This window comes from Sphaerodactylus townsendi, linkage group LG15, assembly GCF_021028975.2.
Source record: "Sphaerodactylus townsendi isolate TG3544 linkage group LG15, MPM_Stown_v2.3, whole genome shotgun sequence".
Classification (NCBI taxonomy): Eukaryota; Metazoa; Chordata; class Lepidosauria; order Squamata; family Sphaerodactylidae; genus Sphaerodactylus; species Sphaerodactylus townsendi.
In genome coordinates, this window is record NC_059439.1 from 13038240 (window position 1) to 13066223 (window position 27984).

At 46.5% G+C, this 27984-nt stretch overlaps 1 protein-coding gene across 1 annotated transcript in view; it reads left to right on the forward strand.

Annotated features, from left to right (window-relative positions):
• The window catches only part of NPEPPS (aminopeptidase puromycin sensitive), a 114536-nt gene that overhangs the window by 40498 nt on the left and 46054 nt on the right, over window positions 1-27984 (forward strand). Inside the window, 2 exon segments of the mRNA XM_048518237.1 lie at window positions 13745-13822; window positions 22405-22526. Of these exon segments, the coding sequence (XP_048374194.1) occupies window positions 13745-13822; window positions 22405-22526 (200 nt within the window).

Sequence of the window (27984 nt, forward strand, 5' to 3'; positions counted from 1 at the left end):
TTTAGTAGTGAGTATCCAGGGTCCTGCACCCTAAGGGTACTTTTCCAATATCTGTCTGAGAATGTTTTACTCGAGATGCCAGGTTGAATGTTGGACCTTTTGTGTGAATGCATGTATTCTGGCACTTGACTTTAAACCTGTGTTGAACTGGTTTATAAGCACTGCTTTTCCTGTAAGGAATCTTTTCATTGTTTTGGTGGTGGAACTTTTCTGTAGGAAAGTATTCAGCACATTCATTCTCACAAAGACCCTGTGAGGTTGGTTAGTTATTGGCCCAAGGTCCCCTACAAATTTCCTTGGCCGAGTGGGAATTTGAACCTGCGTCTCCCAGATTCTAGTCTGCCACTCTTAACTGCTGCACCATGCTGACCAGAAAACCAATCTAGTTCAGAGCAGAGGAGTGAAGGGGCTCTTTGCCTCTTGAACCTCTTCATTCACTGGATTCGTGGGAAGGGTCAATGACTGAATACCTTTTTTGCATTTGGTGGTCCCAGATTCAGCAATGGTGCCTCCAGGAAAAAAGGCTAGGCAGCAACCTTTTGCCCAAAGGTCTTTTGAGACCTTGGTTCAAGGAGTTACAAGCTAGGACCGCATTTTCTGGAGCTTGATGATGGGCATCAGCCCCATGATGGTTTAAGGCAGTTCTTTTTTATCCTAGCTGACTAAGACTAAAAAATGCAAGCTAGTGTGCTATTGACTTTGATGTGGAGTGAGGAGATTGACTTCATGCAGTTCTTTGGGGTAAGGCAGGGAGATCACAGCCTCAGGTGGTCTCCTTCCCTGAAGTCATCTCCCCTAAAAAAAGAGTGATAGGGACTTCAGCCTGAACTGATCCTGGCTAGGGTATATCAGTAAACAAACCAGCACACACACAGAGTGGAGGCAAACAGGACATAAAACTGGAGGAGAACCAGGTGCTAACGTGACATGGTACAGAAGAGGTGATCAAGCTTCCATTATGTCTTTGACTTGAGCACTTTGACTCGAGTAATGATCCATCTCTGCCTGGGCTCTGACAGTTGGGATAGATATTTAGTTGTGAGGCTAATTTCAGGATAGATTCCAAAGTGCAAGGGCGAGCAAGATGTCCTGGCTGCACTCAACAGCAACTAATGGGCCTGGGTCCAGTAGCCTTCTTTTTTTTAGGGACTGTAGCCAAAATTTCATTTGCAGATTGTATATCAAAAAGGTATTCTCAAGGAGAGACCTAAGAGAGGGGTTATTTTCCTTGGACTCCTCTCATACATTTCCACCATATCTGGAGGGACTTAGGAAGTTCAGGAGGAGGGGCTAAATAGGTGAGGCTTTTCGGCTTCAAGTATCACAGCCAAGATGACACCTAGAATTTTTTAAGCATGGTCATCCATGCTCTGGTTGTCAACAAGTGCTGTCCTGATTCGGGTGACACAGAACAGCATACATGGAACACAGTAAGTACCCCAAAAAATCTTGCAGGAAATTTGGATTGGACCAAGCATACCCTACAGATTTATTCCAAGCTCCAATCTAAAGGGGAACTCTGTAAAGGAGTTGATGGAGATAAGGACACCCCTCCCTGAGAGAATCAATTTACTTTTATTTGCACCTTCACCTTATAGGTGAAAGAGAAAAGTGAGGTGGTTTTCTTTTAAGAGAAAGTGAAATTCATGAGTAAGGGGAGCTGAATGGGGGCTCTTTCCCTCAATCATACTGCAGCACTTTATTGCATGGAGGGTTTTCTTCACATCCAGCTTTGGAACTGGATGGGAGCTGGGCAGAAAGAAAATGTTGTTTATCCTTATAAGAAATCCCTGCATACTTGCAGAAGTGCATTTCCCAGGCTGCCCAGTTCAGCTGCATGATGGAAATTGCCCTCCCTCCAATAACATACATACAACTGAGTTTGGTGATTTTTATCACCACTCATGGGTCAAATTTGTGCTGATGCTGATATTGTAATTTATTGTATTTTTCTTTTTGTGTAATCTTGTTTGCTTCGGCTGTGCGGAAGCAATAAAGTTATTGAACGAATGAGGAAAATTCAGAATTCTTTGTGGTGGTCTAGAAGTGCATTGGATAATTTTGTGTGTTACATGTGAGAGAGCTACATCTAAATCCCAGCTGCCTTTTTTGTTTCCTCAGGAAAAAGTGCTTGGGAGGGGCATTTAGAAAATGAAAAGCTGGGGAGGAGGGTCTGAGAACGACCCATTGGATACTCACTGTGAAGGGGTCTTCTCCTTGGTGGTCGCAGGCCATCTGGTTGGGTTGTTCGCTGCTCTGTGGCGAGTAGGCAGGAAAAGGCTCTTTGGTGACTTCCTGTCAGGTGTCCGTGGTGGTGCCGCCCCAGTATCTGACTAGCCGAGAGTAACAGTACACGGCAAACGTAACAAAAGTACAATATACAACACCACGGCCCAACATACCACGAAGGAAACGAATAATCCTATTTAAAAGGGGACCAAAGAGCCCAACAAAGAACAGGCTGAACTGTAAACGATAAAAAACTGTAAAGCTGGATATTTAGAGAACACATTATCGGTCAGCAAAAAACCAGGTGGGCCCAGAATGGCCTCTCACGACCACCACCAAGAAAGGAGAAGACTCCTTCGCGTTAAGTATCCAATGGGTCGATTCTCCCTGGTGGTAGCGGAAGGCCATCTAATTGAGCTCCAAGCAGTGCCCTGAGAAAAAGGGGGGGTTCGGTTACTCCCGATAATGTGCTCTAGAATGGGCCTCCCAAAGGGAAGTACCTGCAGCATCAATGGATGCCAGTCTATAACGTTTAACGAATGAAGAGGGTGGAGCCCAAGTGGCTGCCCTACAAAACTGTTCAAAGGGAATGCGTTTAAGGAGAGCCGCATTGGCGGCGTGCTCCTGGTGGAGTGGGCTGGTAACTCCGGTGGCATGGGGAGATCCCCTGGCCTTATAGGCCTCAAGGATGCAGGCCTTAATAGTAGATCTGATAGATGCAGCCGCCATAGGTTAAGCCCAATCTGGAAGCGGGCAGTGATGTTAACAAGCAGAGCCTCCGATTTGCGGAGTTTGTTTAGTCACGTCATTATCAGAAGGTCTTGAGAGAGCGCCTCCCACATCCAGCAGGTGATGCCAACGAAGCTCTCTGGGGTGTGTGGGATTAGGACAAAAAAAAAATGTTTGTCAGAACCACCTCCTGCTGCAAATGAAATTTAGATGCCACTTTAGGTCTAAAGCAGGGATCAAGCTTTAACACTAGTTTGTCTGGGAAAAAAGCATAAATTTGGATTACCGTATATACTCGCGCATAAGTCGAGGTTTTCAGCCTTTTGGGCTGAAAAGTACCCCTCGACCTCGGGTCCACTACGGTAATTCTTGGGTGAGAATATTCCCCCTGTCGCTCTGATCTGCGCTGTACCTCTGCCGCCCTCTTTCAGTATTCTCTGTGCTTAGTTTTCTGTTTTAGCTTTTGACTGGCAGGCCCCCTCACTGCTCACCTTTTTCCCTTTCCCGGCAGGCTGTAAAGACTTGGTTCAGAGAAGCTGCCTGTTGGGCAGCCTGCCTCTATGATTTTTTTCTTAAAGGGGCAATGCTGCAAAGATTGCTTAAAAAAAAAAAGCAACGCTTGGAGCATTACCCACTAAGAAAAAACCACAGGAAGCAGACTGCCCAACGGAGCGCTTTCTCTGAAATCAGAATCTTACAGCCTCTGAAGAAGGGAGAAATAGATTAGCGTTAATTGACTTTGCTTCTACCTCTTCTCTGCCGCCTTTTTCTCTGCGCCCCTTTCCGGCGCTTTCTGTGCCTTGTTCTCCTGCCTTTTCCACCAACACCTCCCATACCGTTCATACTCCAAGGGCTAGTTTATTCCCTCCCAGACCCACGCGCCCTCTTTAAAGCCTCCCAAAGGCTTCTGGGGTGCTCAGCACCCTGGCGGCTCTTTGCCTGCTCAGTGCTCCACCTCCCCATGGACTCTCCACCCTCGGCTTGCTCATGAGTCAATAGGGTTTCCCAGTTCTTCAAGGCAAAATTAGGTGCCTCGACTTATATCTTGGATGGAGCTTATCATTGAGTATATAGGTACCGTATATACTTTCGCGCGCATAGAAGTCGAGGTTTTCATGCTTTTTAAAAGGCTGAAAAAATGCCCCCTCGACTTATCTGCAGCGGGTCCCACTACCGGTAATTCTTGGGTGAGAATGATTCCCCCTGTCCGCTCTGATCTGCGCTTCTTCTCTGCCAGCCCCTCTTTCCAGCCATTCTCTGTGCTTAGTTTTTTTCTGTTTAAGCTTTTGACTGGCAGGCCCCCTCACTAACTCACCTTTTTCCCTTTCCCGGCAGGCCTGTAAAGACTTGGATTTCAGAGAAGCTGCCTGTTGGGCAGCCTGCCTCTATGATTTTTCTTAAAGGGGCAATGCTGCAAAGATTGCTTAAGCAACCTTTGGAGCATTACCCTTTAAGAGAAAACCACAGGAAACGAACTGCCCAACGGAGCGCAACTCTGAAATCAGAATCTTACAGCCTCTGAGCCCTCTTGATAAATGGAGATGCGTTAAGTGACTTTGCTTCTACCTTCTTCTCTGCAGCCTTTTTCTCTGCGCCCCCTTTCAGCGCTTTCTGTGCCTTGTTCTCCTCTGCCTTTTCCACCAACACATCCCATACCGTTCATACTCCAAGGCCCCTAGTTTATTCCCTCTCCCCAGACCCACCTTGCCCCTCTTTAAAAAGCCTCCCAAAGGCTTCTGGGGTGCTCCTTTCCCCCAACTGCGGCTCCTTTGCCTGCTCAGTGCTCCACCTCCCCATGGACCTCTCCCACCCTCGACTTATACGCGAGTCAATAAGGGTTTCCCAGTTCTTCAAGGCAAAATTAGGTGCCTCGAACTTACATATCTTGGATGGAGCTTATCATTGAGTATATCACGGTGGATTGACATGGCTCTAATCTCTAATACCCTTCTGGCGGGGGTGATGAGTACCAGGAACAAAAGCATCATCCTAAGCCCTTTTAAATGTATGTGTCGAACAGGTGCAAAGGAGGGTTTGGTAGGTGCGTCTAGCACCCCATGGAGACGCCAGGTAGGGAAGCGATGCTGTACTGGCGGTTGGGACTGAGAAACCCCTTTGAGAGCTTTAAGGTGTCTGGGTGCCTGGTGATAGGCATCCCCTTCGTCCCAGGTAGAACCGTTGCAATGGCAGCTACCTGGCCTTAGGGTGGAACTTCTCAACCCTGACTCAAACCCGTTCTGCAGGAATTCCAATATGTACGGCAGGGAAGCTAACTCAGGGACCCTTCTTTTTCTACGACACCACCGCACATAAGCCTTCCAGGAGGAGTGATAAATTCTGATTGGACTTTCTTCTAGCAGCTAAAATAGCGCTATGACCCTTTTAGGATAACCCGTTTTCTTAACAGTCTCTGCTCAAGCGCCAGGCGGCTAGTCTGAGCCGCCTGGGCGGGATGTGGTAGGGGCCCTGGGAGAGCAGGTCTGGCAGTTGTGGTAGAACCAGCGGTGAGTGTGACAGATAGCTATTTGAGTACTGAGTGCCAGGACCTCCTGGGCCAGTTGAACCCCAGTATGATTTCCCTCCGTTCCGACTGCAGCGGTGGAGTAGTCTGTGAAAAACTTGGATCGGGAGGAAAACATAGAGGAACCCCTGTGGCCAGGGAGCTGAGGCGCATCCGGTTGCTGTAAGCCTGTGAATGGTGGTATCTGGTGAAGAATATGCTGATCTGAGCATTGAGGAGTGATGCAAAGAGGTCGATCATTAAGCCATCCCGGGTCGTTCCTGGATGGTCTGGAAAACTGCTGGAGTTCAGCTTCCACTTGGAGCTGGAGGCGTGGTCGGCTGAGCCAGTCGGCTTCCGTGTTTAGTGAGCCTTGAATGTGTTAGGCTCGCGGGGATGCAAGATTCTGTTCCACCCATAGAGATCACACGCAATGCTTCTCTGTGTAGGGCAGGCGACCTGGAGCCTCCCTGATGATTGACATGGCACTTGGCCGAGATGGTGTTGGCGTGAAGCCCTACGTGCGTCTGCAGAATAAGTTGCTTGAATGATTACAGGGCCCATCATATTGCTCTGACCTGCTAGAATGTTGATCGGAAGCTGCGCCTGTGCTTCGGATCAGGAGCCCTGAGCCAGGTGGTGGCTCAGTTTGGCACCCCAGCCGGACAGACTGGCATCCACAAGGATATGGATCTGTTGCGAAGGGGAGAAAAACTTACCTTGTAGGAGGTTGTGGTGGATGGTCCACCATTTTAGACTGAGACGGACTGCTGGGGGGAGGCTCAAGATCGATCTGTCTTCAGAATGATTTGCTTTGCATAAGGCCGTGCAGAAGAGGCTTGTAGAGGCCTGGCGTGGGCTCGACCCCACTGTATGAGGTCCATTGTGGACAGCAAAGGGCCCAGCAAGCTGGCCAGTTGTAGTAAGTTGGAAGATTTTGCCCGCCAAAGGTCGCGAAGACTAGTCTCTTGGATTTTCTGGACTTTTACCCGAGGTACAAAGGGAGTACAAATGGGCGTGTCTATCAATGCCCCTAAGTGTTCCATCTGTTGGGAAGGGGCCAAGGAACTCTTGCTCGCGTGATGACAAATCAGATAAGACCAGTTGGACCCTTTCCGCGTCTCCTGACAGCCTGTATTTCGATCAAGATCTGATGAGAAGATTAGGTCAAGATACGAATAGATATGCATCCCTTGACTGCGGAGCAGGAAATGGAGTGCAATCAAGACTTTCATGAAAACTCAGGGAGATGTTGCCAATGGACTGGCAGAGCTATGTACTGAAAATGGAGGTCTGCTATCGCGGACCGAGGAAGCGATGATGAGCCATGTGTATGGGTACATGGAGGTATGCCTCCGTCCAGAACCAAAGGAGGTGATCATGTCCCCTCTCCTGATGGCATAACCGTGGATCTGATGGTTTCCATCACGAAACCTGAATTTGCGCAGATGGCGATTGACATGCCTTAGCTGAAGATGGCCCTGATGTCCCCATTCTTTTTTGGGAACAGTGAAAAAGTGGGAGCACACTCCCATCCCTTGTTGATGTTTGGTACGGTTCTATGGTTCTGATGTAATTAGATGTTTGACAGCCAGCTTTAGTCTGTTGGCCGTCTTCCTTGCCAATTGGGGCTGAAGGAAAGGAGCCCGGCGCCGACTGGAACCCTGGCGTAGTCCGCCTTGTTGTTATTGTCAGAGGCGTCAATCCGAAATGGGTTCCGCTCTAGTTGGAGCTGCGAAAATCGTGTGTCTTACAGAAGGACGACTGAGGCTGCCAGCTAGTCTGTTTATATTCCCGTGATTGGTGGAAGGGGCCACGAAATGGTTTGAGGGCAGGTTTTGCAGAAAACCTGGGCCTGTCTCTGACGGACCATGGCATAGCTTATTTATGGTCCTTGGTCTCCACCAGGGTCTTATTTAACTCTGACCCAAATAGGGTCCCTCCCTCAAAATCAAACTAGCCACCGCTGTCTTAGATAGGGTGTCAGCCTGCCAGGGCTTAAGCCAGATCAATCTACGTGAGACTGATGCCGAAGACATGGGTCTAGAGGAGACTAGGAGTGCATCTAGGGTGGCATCAGCTGGGAAGGAGGTGGCCATGACTACCCTCTCCACCCCCTCTCTGGTGCCTTGGCACTCGGGTGGAATGATGCTCCAGAAGCGTTGGAGCCAAAGAATGGGAGCTGTGGGGCCGGTGGCTGCGGAACCAGGATTTTTTTGCTGCCATGGTGGCACCATCATGAACTCGCGGAGACCATGTTCCGCCTTACGATCCATGGGGTCTTTAACATCACCCTATCCGTCGTGGGAAACCAGACCCTCTGAATGCAGTGAGGAGATGGGACCCGTCAACTAGAGGTTCTAATCATTCTCAAAAATTAGTCGGAGCTAGGTAAAGCTTCTTGTAGACTGGCGGAAACCCTCTGATTGAAGCGGGGGTGACCCATTCTATTCGGAACTGTGGGCAAAAGACTCTGGGAGGCCGGGAAATGAATAGCCTGATCCTCTAAGGAAAGATGTAGGAGATCCCTTTAGGGCAGCCCTTAGTGGGCTTGGGCGTGGCAGGAGCATTGTGGTCGCGCGCCTCGTCGGGGACCCTCAGTTCCAAAGCCGAAATTGTTTTGGCTAAAAGAGTGGATAATTGTTCCACCTTAAATAATCTGTGGCTCTGGTCTGCCTGAACTGGTGGTGAAGACTCTCCCTCAGAAAGGCGTCTGAGTCCAGGTCTACCTCCCCTTCACTCAAGTACTTGCATCATAATCAAGCAATCTGATTCTCCTGCGGGACCTGGAAGGGGATCTGCGTCTGCTTGTCTGAGGGGAGGCACGAGCATTTAAATGTCTACTAGCTGACTGGTCTATGGGGCCCTGTAGTAAGGAGACCAGTTGCTCCAGAGAGAAGGCGCTCCAGTCTGAAGGCAGAGATACTCCCAAGGCCGCCTCCCCCGTCATGGCACCCGCATGACTGACCTGCAGCGAAGTTCCCTCAGACGCTCTAACAAGAGCGGGGGTGGGGAAAAGGCTCATGAAGCAGCAGACATCAAAGGCGGCGGAGGCAGGGCGATGCCCTGGGCGCCGCCTGAACGGTCGCCGCGACGATCCGTCTCCTGTCCGCGTTCGCGGTTGATCCGGCCCGCGCTTCCCCGTCCTTGTGAAGGGCCCTCGGAGTGCGTGCGGGCCTGGGAAGCGCGAGCGAGCCCGCCGCCCAGCCCCACGGCTGTTGCTCAGCTCCTGAAGAGTCTCCTCACTATCAGCCCAGCGGCTGTGTGTGAGAGACTGTTGGGTCCGAGAAGAGTCTCCTCACTATCAGCCCAGCGGCTGTGTGTGGGAGACTGGACCTAGTGGTTTCTACCGCGATCGGTAGAAGGACTCCCTAGGTGGAGAAAATGGCGCCAACGCCATAGCTCTTCCTTCCTCAAGCCAAGAAAAAGGCGGGAACACAAGGGAAGGAGAGAGCTCAGTCAGAACACAGACAGAAGGAGTGGAAAAAACGATCAAACGTACACTGCACACAAGGGAATCACAAAAAACAACAACACAAGGAAGAAAAGGTAGCTTTGTGAAATCCAGCCTAGGAGTCTGTGGATAGTGCTGCCTACTCTGACCGAGGCAGGAAGATACTGGGGCGGCACCACCACGGACACCTGACAGGAAGTCACCAAAGAGCCTTTTCCTGCCTACTCGCCGCAGAGCAGCGAACAACCCAACCAGATGGCCTGCTACCACCAGGGAGAAAAAGAGAATGTATTAGGGGGGCGAGCAAGAGGGAGAGGACTTGAGTATTTCTGTTCTTGCTGTTTTTCAACTGCAAATTGCCTGTCAGGCTCTTTCCTTGTGTCTTTTCCTGCAATGTTCCAGAGTGGCTAATAAGGTAGGCGTTTGGAAGGGAAGAAGTGGTGAGTAGGAAGGGGTAAAATATCTTGGGTGCTCCTGTATTTCAAATCACTCTTTCCTGAAATAGCTTCTGTTTGGAGAAGAAAAGGGAGAGGTGCGTTAGTTTTTTGTTTATTCATATGTAAGTGTTATCTGAATGTAGAGGAAATGTTCAGAGCTTAAGTAGCTGAGACCAAGAGAACATGTTTATTTATTTGATTTATACCCACTTTTCTCCCAAGGGGGACACAAAGTGTCTTACAGCATTCTCTTCTTCTGCATTTTATCCTCACAGCAAACCTGGGAGGGAGGTGGGGCTGAGAGTGTGTGTCTGGTACAAGGTCACCCAGCAAACTTACATGGCTAACTGGGGATTCAAACCTGGATTGCCCAGATCTTAGTCCAGCACTCTTTACCCACTAAACCACACTGGTAGATATGATGAACCAAAAGCAGGTACAGTAGAATTGCATTTAAACATCAGAAATACTGCAGTTTCACTGTCAGAGTGTTGAACCATGCAGATACTTGATTGTGGTTATTCAGTTACGTTTATGGATGCCAACCCAGCCCTTTTTGAACCAGTCAGTTCATGGGGTTTTTAAAAGTTATGTGCTTGTTTTATTGCAAAATATGGTGGATGTAAATGAGGAAAGAGGTGAAAGAGGCTGGGATTCTCATATCTCATGGAGAAGGAGAAACCGTTTCTGTTGCAGTTATGTTCCAAACAGATCATCTTTGTATACTTATCACTTTTTTTGCAATTATCTTTATTTCAGTTCTGCATTGATACATAAAATTAAAACATACCAAAAATTATATGCTTTTGATTAGTTACAACTTCCATCTAGGTGTAGAAATCCTTTCAAGATTCAATCATGTACTTTATAACTTTCACTTTTTATTAATATCTTCTCTAATCCCTTAATGTATTCAATTAATTATCATAGACATTAATCCATATAATAACAATAACTGACATTATTTTAATTCACATATAGCATAACCTGAAGAACCAATATGATTAATACATACTGTCGTATTTCTATTCCTTTTATCTCAAGATCTGAAAGCCTTGTAAATTATTACATCATTTGGAGAGGAAAGTGGAGGATAATCCCTGATGGATGCGACTGGCTGATAAAAATGGAGGGGGGGGGGGGCGGTAAAAAGTAAAAAAAGATAAAAATTAAAAAAGCAAGCAAGCAAAAAATAGCAAAGAAATAACAAAGAAAAAGATAATGATAAAAAAGAAAAGATAGAGGGTTAAATGTACCTGTTTACTACTAAAGATACACATTCAAAGTTATAAGCCACTTTCATTCATTCATTCATTTTTAGATTTATGCCCTGCCCATCAATAGGGTTCAGGGCGGCGAACAACATAATATAACAGTATACATTAAATAGAATACAAACTGGTAAAATAACATACATAAAACTGTAAAATAAAAAAAGTTTCAGATGGCGACTTAACACATCAAACCTAGCGTTAGTTGGTTACAATAACAGCAGCACTATATAAATACATTAACAATTCAGTACATTAGCAATATATCCATACATTAATATCACAGCAACAAAAAATAAATATCTCAGCACAATAACATTATATTAGCGATATGTATCAATAAATTAACACGAGAACAATACACTATTAATAGAGCTACAAACTACTCTACACTACACTATAATTGCTGTAAAGAAAATAACCTAACAATACTACTTGATTTTCTCCAAAAGAGCTGGCTACACCTATCTAACTTACACTCCCTGATAATATACTAAGGAGGAAACTAACTACCCCATACCTACGCTCTTATAAATTACTAATTAAAACAACACAAAAAGAAAAATGGTGCAAAGCCCAAATAGAGAAGGCCATTGCCCTCCCTCCAGAACAGCCTGCTTCTGCCACCAGCCCTGCCAACTGGTGTGTTGGATATCTCAGGAGCCATTTGCTCCCACTCTGTTTGTCCACCGTGGGCCTTATGTACTCGATTATTGTTAAAGTTTATAGTTCGCTGCCTGCTGGGAAGCATCTCTCTGGGTTTGACATCTGCTCTGACACCACCGACTCGCTGCCTGGAAGTCACTTGCTCCTGCTCCGCTTGTCTTCAAAGCACCCAAGCAGGTATCCTAATTAGTTTTAAATGTATCTGTTTACTACTAAAGATTCAAATTCGAACTTGTTTTCTTGCTTTAAATAATTACTCAGAAGCTCCCAAATAGGCAAAAATTTACTAAGATTCTGGTACCCCATTATATTAGATAATTTATCAATTTCTGGACACTTTGTTAATTTAAACAAAAGATAATCAGTGGTAGGGATATGAATTGTTTTCCAGTTGACTCTAGCATCAGAAACCATATACAATTTTTCATATTTTATATTGTGAACAGAGTCGATTATATATTTAAAAGAAAGATTTCTGGTAGAAATTTAAACTGAAAGCCCAATATTTTGCCCTTAAACTTATATATTTTTCCAATAAAATTGTGCTTGATCCCAAAACCACCACATATACTTGTACTGTATACTTATCACTTAGTAAACCTTTTTTGGTATGTGGAATCCTCCAGTCAACTACATCAATTGAAAGGACTCACATTTAAAACAAAGTAAGTGGAGATACCAAAACCACAACAACAGGATCCACAGAAAAGGAAGTCAGAGTATCACAAGGCCAACAAAACCAGAATACTGTTAAAGCTTAAAACTCTTGGGTAACTTAAGTATCATCCTAGACAGTACATTTCTTGGCAATGTGTAAAGATTAATAAGGAAGGAGTGAATCAAACTTCCTTTGAAAAGCAGTTCCGTAATCCTGGAAGGCTGGGCTTGGCTAGTGGTGGTAAAGAGATCTGTCTATGATGTTTTGTGTTCTTTAAAACTAATTAAGAGACCTGCTTGAGTGCTTTGAAGACTGGGACTTCTCTGCATCTTCCACAAAAAGTGTGACCCCAAAGGCTGATCAGGAGGAGGGAGGTTCAAAGACTATACCTCTTAAATTCCTGCTCCCGTTTACATATTCATTTTGTGCTTTTCTCCTCAGTGAGGACCCAGTGTGGCTTATAACACCCCCTTCTTCTCCTTCTCCAGGGGAGGGCGGTCTATAAGACCAAGAAATAAATAAAATAAATAAAATTTTGTCCTTACAACAGCCCGGTGGTTTGGGGTTGGCTTTGTGTATGTGACTGGCCCAAGGTCCCCCGGTAGAGTGGAGATCTGAACCTGGGTCTCCTCAATTCTCATTGTACACGCTTATTACTACACCACATTGGGTCTCTCTCTCTGGAATCCTTTTCCAGTTTTCAAAAGTGCTGGCTTGGGCTGCTGATTTGTATTGAGAAAGGGAGAGATCCTAGTTATGAGCTCTCATGTTATGTCTAGTTTAAACATAAAAAGGCTCTGTCTCTAGTGGCTGAAAGCAGTTCTTTACACAATGAATGATTAAAAAATGTGGAATTGCTGCTGGAGGATGTGGTAACAGCCACAGGCATAGACAGCTTTAAAAAGGGATGAGGCAGATTCATGGAAGATAGGTCTATCTGTAATTACTTGAATTGGTGACTAAAGGGAATTACCACATTTGAAGTCAGTAAAGGTAGTAAACCTCTGGATTGTGGTGCCAGGAGGCAACCTCATGTGAAGGCCTTGGCCCCTATATCTGTAGTCTGTTGTTCTGCCAGAGTAACTGGTTGGTGACTGGATGAAATGGATGCTGGAGTATATGACCACTAGTCTGATCCAGCATTACTGCTCTTATGTTGCCGCACATTGTGCTTCTGGTTGTGAGGTCAGCAGAGCAGGTCTTCTGAGGAGGATCTTAACATCCTGGCAGGTTCATGTCAATTCAGAGCATCTATTATATACAAACTGAAAGGAGCAGATGGGAGTAGCTCAGAGGCGTGGGAAGAATATGGCTCCCGGGGCAACACCTGCTCTAGGTGCCTGCCCCCCCCCCTACACCCCGCTTACCTGCTCTGGTGGCCCGGTCAGGCTGCTCCTTCAGCCAGTGGAGGTTCTGCCGGCTGAAGGAGCAGCCTGGCAGGGCTGGGCCAAGGGGAGGAGTGTGGGGACAATTATCTGCCCCCCCCCCAATGTGACCTGCAGGCATGCACCCAGGAACATATGACCCCACACGTCCTCATGAATGCTCTGCCTCTGGAGTAGCTGAAATGAGTGGCTTTCCATGGGAAGGGTATCACACTCTGAATTGTTTCTGGAGCTGTTGGTGAAACTGCCTTCTAGTTTCTCATTTTTCTTTTGGCATCATAAGGGTTAGAAATTGCATTCTTTTTGACAGATTTGAGTTCTGTTTTACACTACAAGGGTTATTCTAAAGGAAGGTATGAAATAGTTCTTGTTGCATTTTGCTGTATGCACTGATTTACTGTCCCTTCTTTTTCAGAAATCCACGCTACAGGATTCAACTATCAAAACGAAGATGAGAAGGTGACACTTTCCTTCCCCAGCACACTTCAAACAGGTACAGCATCTTCTTTAGATTTTGGCTCTCAATCTGAGTGCGGGTTTAGCTGGGGCCCAAAACTCCATGCATCTCATTATTCTTCCTCATTACATTGCCTCATCTTAAAACATCCTAAGCTCACATTTAAACAGGGAAGAGGCCTTAAGCATCAATGTAAAAAAAAAGGTGTCTTCTGCCACTTCGTTTAGCCAGGCAAGACTTGGATGAAGAAATGTGTCCTTTATCCTATGGTTTGGTTCTTATTCTGTCCTGAAACACATCCCTCTTGAAAGAGGTACCCCAGGTATCACTGTGTAGCACAGATGAGGATGCTATCCTTGAATTCATGGAGTCCTTATTCTGTGTGTACATTTGCCAACTCACATTGAATATGGTGTCAGTCAGCTGTGCCCATGTTGGGGGCGGGGGGCGAGGAGTGATGTGGCTGCCTTCTGGCATCGGCAGCGACAGCCTAACTGTTTCTGTGGACTTTGTGTCACCCTACCAGAGACAACCGGGGGGGGGGGGGGATACCTCAGTGGTCTGTAAGTTGTGCTTCCTCCTAAAATGAAATAAGAACCATTGTCTAACCATTGTCTAACCACACCTCGGTTTTCATTGCCTTCGGTTTTCATTGGTTTCGGTTTTCATCGATTTTTTCAGTGAAAAATTTGTCTCGGTTTTAATCAATTTGCCTTGGTTTTCATCAATTTGCAGTAAGGTGCAGGGGTTTGTGGAGAAAAATCACCTGGACAAAGCCGTTGCAGGCCGTGTCTGTAACTTGTTTAATGACAATGTCTTGCCCCATTTCAGACAAATCTTAAAGAGGCGGCAGAAACAGACCTCTTTGGACAGCTTTCTGCTGCGACATTGGTCCACTGGCTCAGAAGTTGGTCCTAGTGTTATTGTTTGTTACGGTTTTCAGCATTAAACACTGTATTCACCAAAAATGTGTTTTTGGTATGTTTTTTGGAGTGCCTAGAACAGATTAATTGGATTTACATTGATTCCTATGGAAAACTTTGCCTTGGTTTTCATCCGTTTCAGTTTTCATCGATTCTTTTTGGACAGATTACCAACGAAAACCGAGGTTCCACTGTAGAATAAAAAAAACTTTTACTGAAACAAGTTCCATATGCTTATATAAACAAGAGAATTAGAACTTGTGTGGTTTCTTTTTGATCTTAGAAATCCCCTCTTTTTTAAATCAAAACTTCTGCTTACAGAGTATCTTCTCCCAACAGGAGTAAAGCTCCTTCTGTTGCAGTTTTAAAAATGCTGGTAGCACCTTCTGTATCCCATCAGATATCTGTGTCAGCCATTGTCCTGCTTTTTAAACGCACGGCTGTGAACGGATATCTGTAGCAACTCAGCTGAGGAAGGGAAAAAAGTTTTCACTTGGCTGCTCTACGAGGGGGGTTGTTGGCTGCCTTGTGGGCATTATGGAGCTTAGCAACACCCGGACAGTGAGTCTGTTTCTTGCCAGTTATTTTTAATTCCAGAACAGACAGCCAAGCTCAGCCAGAGAGTGTTGTGGAGGGTATTGTGAAGGCCTTTTAGTGCCAGGAACTATTGCTTTTGTGGTCACAGAATAAAAATAAATCAAGGCTCCTTGTCAATGTACTATGTCCTGTTAGGGAAAAACCTGCAAGAGTTTTTTTTCTGCTAAATTTCTTACTGTTCAGCCTTCACATCTCAGAAAGCACCACAGAAATTAGGGAATTGTGCTCCTCCCATGCCTTAAACCAGGACTGAATATTTAAAAATAGGTGCCACCAGCTTTTAAGTTTTAGCAGCCCAGGCAGCTAGGCTTTCTCCATTTAGGAGTACTAATAGGTCTTGTCCAAAGTGTGTACATCCTGTGGTACTAGAGCATCATTCTTTAAATTCCAAGTAGTGCTTATTGGTGCTGAAGGTTGCAAGTTGCACATCATCCAATCAAGTGGTGGGTGGTATGCTTCCAACAGAATAGCAAAGCACAATTCACACTCAAGGCACTTCCATACATTTCGGCTACAATGCAGAAATGGGGGGGGAGGGTGTTAACCATTCTTCCTGATATTCTCTGGGAGTGAGGTTGGAGGATGCTCTCTGAAATGCTTTCACTAATAGTAGTGTTTCAAATCGCCCGCCCTCTTTGTTTTTTCTTCCCTGGTTTCTTGTGGTTGATCGGGTTGTCCTGAATGAGTGATTAGTGAATTCATTCTGCAGAAGGGATTTAATAAACTGTGTGATCAGGAAGGCTAACTGAACTTGAATAGCAGAGCCATTCAGGGAAGTGTGGGTTTTAATGTTTTCTTAGATTTAAGTTCAGTTCCAACTCACTAACGTTGCTCCATTGCTACAAATTGGAACCAACTCCCCCTAAACACAAGCAATTATTGGTTCAAAATGAGTGACAGAAAGGACTTTTGTGGATAGCAGGTAAGGACTTCTCCTTCCTCAAATGCATGCAAACATATCCTATATTCTTCAGGAATCCATGAGGGGTTCTAATTTCTGGGACTGGTAGTTGTCCTTCATTTGTATTAATGACTACCAGAAAGCGCATTCCTAACAAACACAAAGAAAAAAAAATCTTGTTTTACTCTAAAAGTCTAACGCTGATAGCACGAAATCACTAAATGAATTCGGTCTCAGGAGCTTTAAACCAGAGCCTCTTTGAAGCTGCTTCTTATGAAATAAGGCCAGATGCCTTGCAGTGTAGGAGAAAGGTGCATCAAGTTACTAGGTACAGTAAAAATGAGGGGGGAAAAGACGTGCAAAGTGGCTGTGGCTGTGACCCACTCCCAGCTGGTATGTATTCAGGTCTCTTAACCTTGCTGAGCCTGTGGCAATGCTAGAGCTTTTTCAGAGTCTAGCTGGTGCCATCACAACTTGGCTGCCGTGTAGAGTCTCAGCCTTCCCTAGTAAGTCAAATTAAATGTTCAAGCTGGTGGTAGAAATTGAATATTTCACTTTCTACTGGAGGTGGAGGACATCTTGTGTGGGTGTCTTATCCACCAGTTGCAAGGAGGCAGGAACCAATTAAAAAAACTGTATGTCACTTCCTGTAAGGTCCCGGAGGCCATTTTACCCCAGTATTTTTCCTGCCTTTGCAGGGAGTTCATGTTTTTTGATAGGCTCCTTCAGGTTCTAACTTCTAGTCCCGTTTAACTGTCTGTTCAGTAATTGTAAGTGTTGTGTGTGCAATTGGTCTCCCCTACCCTTAGTGTGGGCAGTTTGAAAAAAGTAGCGGGAGGATAGAGTCAGACCCAGCTAGACTCATTCCACAACCGCTAAGGCGCCAAAACTTCCCGCCTCTTTCACAATGCCACAGCACAGTGATAACATCAGGCTCCTTCACCCCTCCACGGAACAACTTTGCCAAGTTGGCAGCGGAGGGGACGAGAGCAGCATGCGGCGTCTGCGTTCTGGCTCCGCCTAACGCGGCTAGCGCACAACCGTCAACGTGCCCAAAAGAAAGGGCAGCAAGGCAGCGGGACGCACAGAGAGCCCTCCTGCGCCCAGAAGAAAGAGGCAAGAAACGCTGCCCAGGAGCATGATCAGGAGGATGCTGAAGAACCATCCACATCCACTTCAGGTCCTACATCTTCAAAGCCCATTAAGGGGTTCCCCAAATGCAAGGCAGATTACTTTCCACAAGAACAGGAGGGAGAGAGTTTTTCCCCGGTCCTTGAGATGTTTGTTAAGCAAATAAAAAAAGAATGGCTCAATCCTGCTACCCGTAAGGGTTACCCTCCACCTTTAAAAAGACCTATCTGATGCCACAGCAATTTCATGACCTGTTACAGGTTCGCCCTGTGGACTCCCCAATGGCCATTCTGCACTCGTGTAGCTTGGTGGCAAAGGAAGGGGAGGGGAACATCAAGAACCTGCTAGACAGATGGTCTGATCAAGGACGTAGGTAAGGGGGGATTTCCTGGGTTTAAGCCCCCCCTTACATACCTGAAGCTCTGCCCTTGTTTGTGTTTTTTTTATTTTTAAAGTGTTTTTTCAGTTTTTGGCCAGCAGGGGGCATGGCTTTTAGACTAGCAGCACCAGAGATTGGCTAGCAGCTAGCAGAGATTGTTTGGGAGACTCTCCTGATGATACCACCCAGGTTTGGTGAGATTTGGTTCAGGGGGTCCAAAGTTATGGACTCCCAAAGGGAGTGCCCCATCCCCCATTGTTTCCAATGGGAGGTAATAGGAGATGGGGCTACACCTTTGAGGGTCCATAACTTTGGACTCCCTGAACCAAACTTCACCAAACCTGGGTGGCATCATCAGGAGAGTCTCCTAAAGATACCCTGAAATTTTGGTGCTGCTAGCTTAACAATTGCACCCCTGACAGCAGGTACCCCCCAATTTTTCCCAGATTCTCCTTTTAAATCCCCCCCCTTCGGCATGGATTTAAAGGGAGAATCTGAGGTCCCCAGTTTAAACATTGAAAGTGATGCTGTTTCAGGGTGGGGGAGAATCCATCCCAAAACAGCATCACTTTCAATGTTGCTTTAACCGGGGACCCCAGATTCTCCCTTTAAGGTGGATTTAAAAGGAGAATCTTGGCTCCCTAGTTTAAACACCATTGAAAGTGATGCTGTTTGGGAGTGGATTCCAGCATCACAGTGGTCGCCCATGGGGGCCCCCACAAAATCCACCAGGCTCCATTTTCCCTAGCTATGCCTCTGCCCGGAGGGGAGGGCAGAAGGGACTGCCAGCTGGGAGCCCAGCTTGTGGTGGTGGGCAGGGCAGGGCAGGGGAGTCTGCCATCCCTGGCCTTGGAGAGCTACTTTTATAAGCACTAAGGCTGGGGGCGGGGCTTGGGAAGGCATGGTCATGCCCCCAGGGGTGGGTGGGGGCGTGGTCTCTCCCCCCAAACCCACCCCATAAAAAATCTATACCTACGTCCCTGGGTCTGATGCTGTCTTACATAAATCACATGAATGGCTAGCGGCGGCGATTAAAACCTTGATCCCATCCTTCATGGTGGCTAGGGCCACGATGGTGCGGCTAAAAAGAGTCCTGGATATGATTCCTGCTGAGGATTTGGCACTTAGGGAAGGGGTACAGAGGGTCCTCATTGCAAATGCTTTAATAGCAGCCGCAACTTTAGATGCTATAACCCTGGTGGAATGGGCGATAATGTCAAGCATGGTTGCACGACATAACGCATGGTGTTGGCCTATTCCTTTTCGGGCACTTTTCAGAAAAGTCTTAGAGCAGGTTCTAATAGAAACAACAGACAAAAAGAAAGCTATGCTCAGGATAATTAGGACACAGCAAAACCAGAGCAATAATCACACTACCTTTCGCTCTCATAGAACCCTGAATAGAGCACCCAGGGAGGCCATCACCCAACTTGGCAACCCCAAAGTTCCTTTTGGAACAAGAATAACTTCCGGCTCTTTTTACAAACAGGCAAAACCATTCACCAAGCAATGACTGGTTAGACCCCCAGGCACCAAGCAATGACTGGTTAGACCCCCTGGTGGGGGGTCGCTTGGCCGGGTTCCATCCAGCCTCGCACAGCAGCCACATAGACAGGTGGACACAGGAGGTAATCAAAACAGGGTATGTGATAGAATTCCTCAAAATTCCCAGTCAAAACTTTGTTCCATATCCTCTGTCTACGGACAAAATCAAAGCCAAAAGAACATTGGATGCAATATCTCACCTGATAGAAATTCAAACAATAGAGCCAGTGGGCATGCAGGAGAAATTCTCCGGCACATATTCACACTTTTTTACAGTCCCGAAATGCAACGGGGACTGCAGGGCTGTGCTCAATCTACAACTGGTCAACGAATCCATTCGACTACCCAAATTTCGAATGGAAACTCTTCAATCTATAACGATGCAAAGAATTCATGACATCTTTAGATCTGTGGGAGGCTTACCTCCACATCATGATCAAACAAGCCCATCAAAAATTCCTCAGGTTTGCAGTGGGAGAGAGCCACTTTCAGTATCGCACTCTACCCTTCGGGTTGACGATGGCGCCGCAAACTTTTTCCAGGATCCTACTGGGTCCCATCATAATACTAAGAGAACAGGGGATACACATACACCCCTATTTGGACGACCTGCTAATTTGGTCAAAATCCAGACAACAAGCTCTGCGAGATATAGCCAGGGTTTGAGAAGGATTCCAAACACACCGATTCCTGGTAAACCTAGAAAAAAGCTCATTAGTACCAACACAGAGGATTGAGCACCTGGGAGCACTGATGGATTCCACAAAGGACACTCTCTTTATTCCACCAGACAAGGTTCTAAGGATAAAACAAGCAAACAGCAGCAGTCATTGCAGCGTAGCAGTCCTCGCTGCTCCAGCTTGCAAGCCTCATGGGATCTCGTCAATCTCGTCTTTCATCAAGCATTATAAACTCCATTCCATTGCATCTGCCGAATCTGCATTTGGGAGAAGGGTTTTAGAAAATATCATTGAGGATTGATGAGACCCACCTTAATTGCCTGGGACACTGCTCGGGGAGGTCCCACACAAGATGTCCTCCGCCTCCAGTAGAAGGGTCTATTGGATACTTACCATGAAGGGCCTTTCTACTGGTAGGCAAGGAGGACATCTTGGCCCTCCCTTGTCTCCTATTAGACCCCGATGTCAATCTCTGAAATTTATATGTTTAATGTTAGGACTCATGTTAAGCCGTACATGTCACGTTCCTCACGTTATTGTTACAGAGATGTTAGTTGTTAACAGTAATGTCCTTTCTGTGGTCTATGTAAGCACTGCTTTGCCAGAATGGTCACTGAGGTAAAATGGCCTCCGGGACTTTACAGGAAGTGACATACAATTTTTTGATTGGTTCCTGCCTCCTTGTAACTGGTGGAGAAGCCACCCACACAAGATGTTTTCCTTGCCTACCTGTAGAAAGGCCCTTCACAGGTAGTATACTATCCCAAGTTTGCTAGTATTTAACACTGAAACTGTGATTTGTGGCCCTGATTACTCTCAGCAAGGGGATGGGTTTTATTTTGTGCATGTGAGAGTAGTGATTCTGGATCTGACAGGTACTGGGAGAATGGAATGGGTTTTCTTGGCTGAACATGGGACAGGCTAAATTCTCTGCTCTTTCCTTGGTTGCTCTAGTTATGCTTTTGCTTTTTGTTGTGAGACCCCACCTCCCCCTGTGCTGCTGGCAAGTGTCAGCTATGGCACTGCCAGTCAATCCAGAAGTCACCGTAGGCAGCAGATAGAGGCATAGCCAGACAATCCAAGGTCGAGGCAGGCTGTAAGCGAAGACATTCCCAGTGAAGCACATTCGTTCCCAGTGAAGTACATTCGTTGCACCCAGACTGACCAGAGCACCTTTCTCAGCATAAATAGGCCGACGGCTGGAAAGGAAGTGAATTCCTGCAAGGACTCACTCCCTGAAGGTCTGCTTAAAGCCTATTGCTGTAGTGTGAGGCTGTCCTGGTGCTTTTCCTTTTTGATGCCCACTCAGGCCTCTGTTTCTGCCTTCTATTGCAGCTGACTCAGCTGGACTTCCACTCTGTAGCAGGGTGGATTTGATTACTAGTCAGTAAGACTAGATTTTTTAAATCATGGTTTTCTACACCCTTTTTACGACCTGCTGCCATTACGGGTTTTCTCCTCAAGGGAGAGAATAATATGATATAAACCTCAGGATATATAAACAAAGATCACAAAACTTGTCCAAAATTCTGCTCAAAATGTTTCACTTTCATTTTTATTGCTTGCCCCTCCCTCCTCACACTTAGCTCCTTGTATAGATCTCTTCCACTCCAAACAAACTTCTGTTCATTGAACTTCTTGAAATGTAGCATTTGAGAGGTAAGGGGTTGATTTTGTATGCATAGATTTGCAAAGGAACAGTGTGATTAATGTCTTTTTCTCAACTCCGTATGCTTATTTTATAACATTTTTGCTGTGAAGAAGAAGCATGTTATGTCTGCAGACACAAATACAGTTTTGAAAATTGCAAAACCAAAGCATCTATGTTAATGTCTTCTAGGTAGAAAAATTACCTAAAATAATTTTACAGAAAACTCTGGAATGGATGAATGAAATTGAGAATGGGTGAATGAAATTCATTTACCAAAATTTGAAAATTGCATGAATATACAGCCTCTTGCTACATACTCATTTGCACTATAGTGTATCTTAAATACACTATAGTGTATCCTTTGCACTATAGAAATAGTGCAATATAAATAGAAAACTATTTTTTGATAGATGTTTCTTTAAAAGTATTTTATTTTTTAAAAAACCCAGATTTAAATAAAAATGCCTGATTTTTTTAATTATTGGTTTTTATTCACCCTGCTGTAAGGTCAGCAGTGGAATGACCTGAAATATTAAAATGTCTTTATGTCAGATTTGCGTCCCTTTATTCTTTTTGTGTAGGGACTAAACTGTTTGTCCAGTCTAGAAAGTGGAAAGACATTGCTGTTGTTCAATAGCATGTATGATAGCTTTAAAAGTCTGGATATGAAGGTCTTTGGCTCAGGCAGAAGGGTTATTTTGGAAGAGCAGCAGACAGCGTTGTCACCGCAACCCACTCAAGCATTTTTTGTTTTATCTCCTCTGTGTAGCAGGACGTAGTAATCTGTTGGTTTTTGTATATGTATCCACAGGGATGGGGACGTTAAAGATAGATTTTGTTGGAGAGCTCAACGATAAAATGAAAGGCTTCTATCGAAGTAAATACACCACCCCTTCTGGAGATAGCCGTTTTGCTGCTGTTACTCAGTTTGAGGTATGGATTGCTTCTGTTTTGTTTTTCTAACCCATTCCTATGTCTACTGCAAACTGTGTCCGTTCTCTGTGGACTCTGAAGAAGACTGGCTGCTTTCTTAGCTTTAGTTGCCTTTGCTCCTGCCTTTCTAGTTTTTCACTTACCTGCCAAATGCAAAGCTGTTAATAAAAATAGAACGTCACCTGGCCTAGCAGCTGGCAGAACTCCAGGCCCTGTGAGGAACACCTCTCTGATAGGACTTGACACAAAATGCCTTGTGTGTATGTGTATATTCCTTGCACAAGAGTTGACTAGGTAGGCCCTTCTGCATTCTGCTTTTACAGAAACTAGTACCGGGGTTCAATATGTGTTCTTTTTACGAGGGGGAAGGATTAGAAAGTGTCATCCTTTCTACCCCAATCTCCTCCCAGCTTTGTACCAGGCAGTTCTGTACAGCTCCTTCCAGTGTTGGCATAAATGGATAAAGAATTGAGGTGCTGTGTGGTTTCTGGCTGTAGGCCGTGTTCTAGCAGCATTCTCTCCTGACGTTTCGCCTGCATCTGTGGCTGGCATCTTCAGAGGATCTGATAGTAGGAAAGGAAAGCAAGCAATATATACCTGTGAGTAACAATGAAGATAGCAAGGTCAATAGGTGAGGGCATATGAATAGAAGTAGCCTGGCCTTTGTTCCCTTTGATTGTATGTTGTCTATAGTCATCCTGTGTTTGTGTTGAGCTGATTAGTCACTGTCTTGACTCTAGTGTTCTCCTGGATGGTGTAGGCCATTTTGTTGGGTTCCTCCCACCCACTGTCGAAGAGGCAGGAAATCTCTCTCGGGCACTTCCTGCCACCAGTTTGCGGCCATTTTAGTCCAGTATCTTTCCTGCCTAGTCGAGGAAGCAGGGTTTTTGCCAAGCTCTGTAGTCTTCGCTCCGTTTTGTCCTTTTCGTGTCGTTTTTGGAGTGGATTCCTTCGTTTGTCGGCGTTTGTCATCTTCCCTTCTTCAGGGACTCGTCTGTCCGGCGATTCTGTGGTCTGTTTGTGCTCCCCCTCCTTTCCCGCCAAAAGCTTCATCGCCTCAGGAGAATGACTATGGCGCCATTTTCTCCTGAGAGAGAGGGGTTTTGCCGCTCTGCCGCTGAGAATACCAGGGCATCGGCTAGAGCAGGGGTAGGGAACCTGCGGCTCTCCAGATGTTCAGGAACTACAATTCCCATCAGCCCCTACCAGCATGGCCAATTGGCCATGCTGACAGAGGCTGATGGGAATTGTAGTTCCTGAACATCTGGAGAGCCACAGGTTCCCTACCCCTGGGCTAGAGCTTCACGCTCCTTCCTGAACAGCCTCAGGGCTGAGTGGGAGGCATCGTTGGCCCACTCCCATACCGGTGGTCGGTCTGGCAAGCAGAGTGAGCCGTCAGGAGACAGATGGCGGCGCGCGTCCTCGGCGGAGCTGAGCGTCAGGCGCCATGCCCGCAAGGAGGAAGAAAGAGATAACCGTATTCAGCCGCAGCACAAGGAAGAGCCCCAGGCACCTTCTTCTCCTTGCCCCGTCTCTCCCCCCCGCCAGATTTCGCAAGCAGGCAACGCCGTAGAAGTGCCTGGAGGATCCTCGGAGGGTCCGTCTACCAGGCAAGAGGCCATAAGGCCCGGGGGTCCCGCGGAGGGGGTGGTTGCTCTGCCCTCTGAATGGGCTAATTTCTCCCCTGAGAGTCTGGTGGCTCTCATGAATGCTTCTATCAGGAGGGAGGTGGGCAGGTACTGTTTGCTCTTACAGGATGGCCCCTCTTCTTCCAGAGCCAGATCCCCTAGAAGGGACTCCCGATCCAGGCTGCTGCAGATCTCCCCTTATTCCACCAATAGGAGTGATCTTAGTGAAGGGGAGGGTAGATCTGGTCTCTGACTACTTCTCAGAGCCAGAGGGAGAGGTTCAGGAGGCCCCTGAGCATTCCCAGCGACTTTTTAAAATTGAGGATATTGCTACCCTGATGGCCAAAACCATCTCGGGTTTAGACCTTAGGGACTCTGCAGAAGCAGAGGAATCTGGGGCCAAGGCGGCTGCCTCTTCCAATAAACCCATTAAGGGCTGTCCCAAAGGGCTTCCTTCCATTTTCCCTGTAGAGGAGGATGTACAAAAAAATTTTCCACTCCCAGAGTCATTTGAGCACAAGATCAAGATGGAATGGATTGATCCTGCCTCTGGGAAAGGGTTCCCCAGCAACAGATGCACATCTATACGGATGCCACCCTCAGGGGTTGGGGGGCCAAACTCAACTCTCAGGTGGCCCAGGGTTCATGGTCCAGCTCACAGGCTCAGGCCCCCATCAATGTCCTGGAGGTCAAGGCAATCTTTCTGGTGCTTTGAGCCTTCAAACAGTGGATTCAGAACTCCCACGTGGTCATCCACACGGACAACACTTTGGCCAAGTGTTATTTCAACCATCAAGGGAGGAGCAGGTCCTCCAGTCTACACAAAGAAGCCTTCAAGATTCTCTTGTGGGCAGAAGGCAACCTAGCATCCCTCAGGGCCGAACATGTCAGGAGCTGCCTCAACACAGAGGCGGATTGGTTAAGCCGTACCAGGCTATCCAACTCAGAATGGCAGCTGAATCCGGTAGTTTTCAACTTCCTGATCTCCAGATTGGGTCATCCGATCATAGATCTGTTTGCCATTTCCAAGAATGCTCAGCTCCCGACCTTCATCTCCAGGTTCCATCATCCTCGGGCATGGGCCACGGATGCGCTTTTGGTCCTCTGGCCACCAGATCTACTTTACACATTTCCGCTGCTATCCGTCCTTCCAAGGCTTCTCAGGCGAGTCCAACAGCAGCACAGAGAGATGATTCTGGTGGCTCACTATCGGCCGAGGAGACTCTGGTTCTTAGTGATCCAAGAGATGTCCATAGATCCACCTCTTCAGCTTTCCGTCTGGCCAGATCTTCTGTTGCAAGGTCCGATCCTCCATCCGGATCCCGGGTGGCTCAATCTGACTGCCTGGCGCTTGAGAAGCGAAGGCGAAGGCGCTACTCCAACAAGGTCGTAGACACCATGCTGGCAGCTCGAAGGAACTCCATCATTAACATCTATAACTCTTCGTGGAAGGCGTTTGTAAGATGGAGCAGGCGGAAGCATCTAGACCCAGAGATGCCTTCTCCAGCTAATGTTCTGGATTTCCTGCACGAAGGATTCAGTTTGGGCCTCAGAGCTTCCACACTTCGTTGCCAACTAGCTGCTCTGGCTACCATCCTGCCCGAGTTCGAGGGGACGCCGGTCACCAGGCACTTGAACATTCTGAAGTTTTTGAAGGGAGTGCAACAGCTCCAGCCTGCCGTGGTCCATCGGTTTCCCTCATGGAGGCTCCATGTAGTCCTGGATGCCTTAACCAGGTCTCCCTTTGAGCCCGTACAGAGTATTCACATCAGATGGTTAAGGATGAAATTATTGTTTCTAGTGGCCATTACATCTGCCAGACGGCTGCAGCCATCAGTTCCAACCTCAAAGCCTGCATTGCAGAGGCCCATAAGCCAAATAACCTTCCAGTCCCTGGGGGGCTCACGGCACATTCTACCAGGAGTGCGGCGGCCAATGCTGCATTAGTTAAACATGTGTCGCTGGAGGAGATTTGTAGGGCTGCCACCTGGGCTTCCCCCTCGTCCTTTGTCCGGCACTATAGATTAAACTCTGTAGCTGCCATCCAGGCCTCCTTCGGGAGGAGAATCCTGGAGCACGTTATTGGAGATTAACAGAACCCACCATTTGGGGGCACTGCTTGGGGAGTCCCAACAAGATGGCCTACACCATCCAAGATAATGACCCATTGGATACTCACCGTGAAGGGGTCTTCTTCTGGGTGGTCGTAGGCCCATGGTGGCGAACCTTTGGCACTCCAGATGTTATGGACTACAATTCCCATCAGCCCCTTCCAGCATGGCCAATTGGCCATGCTGGCAGGGGCTGATGGGAATTGTGGTCCATAACATCTGGAGTGCCAAAGGTTGGCCACCACTGTCGTAGGCCATCTTGCCCCCCCCCCCCCGCCCCTTTCTCAATATCGTGCTTCTTTCAGCTAGTGTTCACCGAGCTCCTTGCATTGTATATTATCGATTTACTGTTCTCGGGCCCTTCCTGGGTTGTTGTTCTCGTTATTGTTGTTCTATTTGTTATCTTTTGCCATGTTATTGTCTTGTGAGTGTACTCAGCACGTCAGATACTGGGCTAAAATGGCCACAAACTGGTGGCAGGACGTACCCGAGAGAGATTTCCTGCCTCTTCGACAGTGGGTGGGAGGAACCCAACAAGATGGCTTATGACCACCCAGGAGAAGACCCCTTCACGGTGAGTATCCAGTGGGTCATTTTTCAACACTGGCAGCCAAGTTCTGTTCTATTTCATGGTTTCTTCTTTTCTGTTGAAATTGTCCGTGTGTTTGTGGATTTCAATGGCTTCTCTGTGTAGTCTGACGTAGTGGTTGTCAGAGTGGTCCAGAATTTCTGCGTTTTCAAATAATATTCTGTGTCCAGGTTGGTTTATTATGTGTTCTGCTATTGCTGATTTTTCTGGCTGAAATAGTCTGCAGTGCTTTTCGTGTTCTTTTATTCGTGTCTGAGTGCTGCGTTTGGTGGTTCCTATGTAGACTTGTCCACAGCTACATGGTATGCAGTAGACTCCTGCAGTAGCTAGAGGATCCCTCTTATCCTTTGCTGAACGTAGCATTTGTTGGATTTTCTTAGTGGGTCTGTAGATTGTTTGTAGGTTATGCTTCTTCATCAGTTTTCCTATGCGGTCAGTGGTTCCCTTGATGTATGGTAAGAACATAGAGGATTGGATGCAGGCGTTGAAAGAATAGTTCCAATTGTTGCTTGGTCCCTGAACTTCCATATAGGCCTTTGCTAAGTCCTTGCCTCTTTAGTCTTCACTATCCTTTCTCTGAAAGAGCCAGTTTATTGTAGTGGTTAGGAGTATCAGACTAGGATCTGTAAGACCCAAGTTTGAATCTCCATACGTGCTGTGGAAACTCACTAGATGACCTTGGCCCAGTCACACATTCCGCCTAAGTTATCTCACAGGGTAGTTGTAAGGATGAAACGGAGGAGAGGTGAACAATATAAGTTGCCTTGATTCCCCATTGGGGAGGAAGGTGGGGTTTAAATGAATTGAATAATAAAATAAAACGAAGTACTGGTAGTTTGTCACAGATTGAGAGCATGGAGTATTGAAGTGTTGTTTTGTATACTATGAATAAGGACCTTCAGACTATGTTGCAAAATAGAACACTGGCAAGGCAGATTTTTATTCTTCCTTGAGTTTAATTTAATTTTCGCTTTCAGTTGGCTTGAGATTCTCCATGCGATACACTTTCGTGCTGTGGTATTGTATGCAGACCCCATTTTACTTAGGAATGTAGCTCATTGAAACTTCTGGTATCTGTTCTTGTATGATTACTGTCATAAACCTTGTCCTCAAGTGCTGTGGTTAGTCTT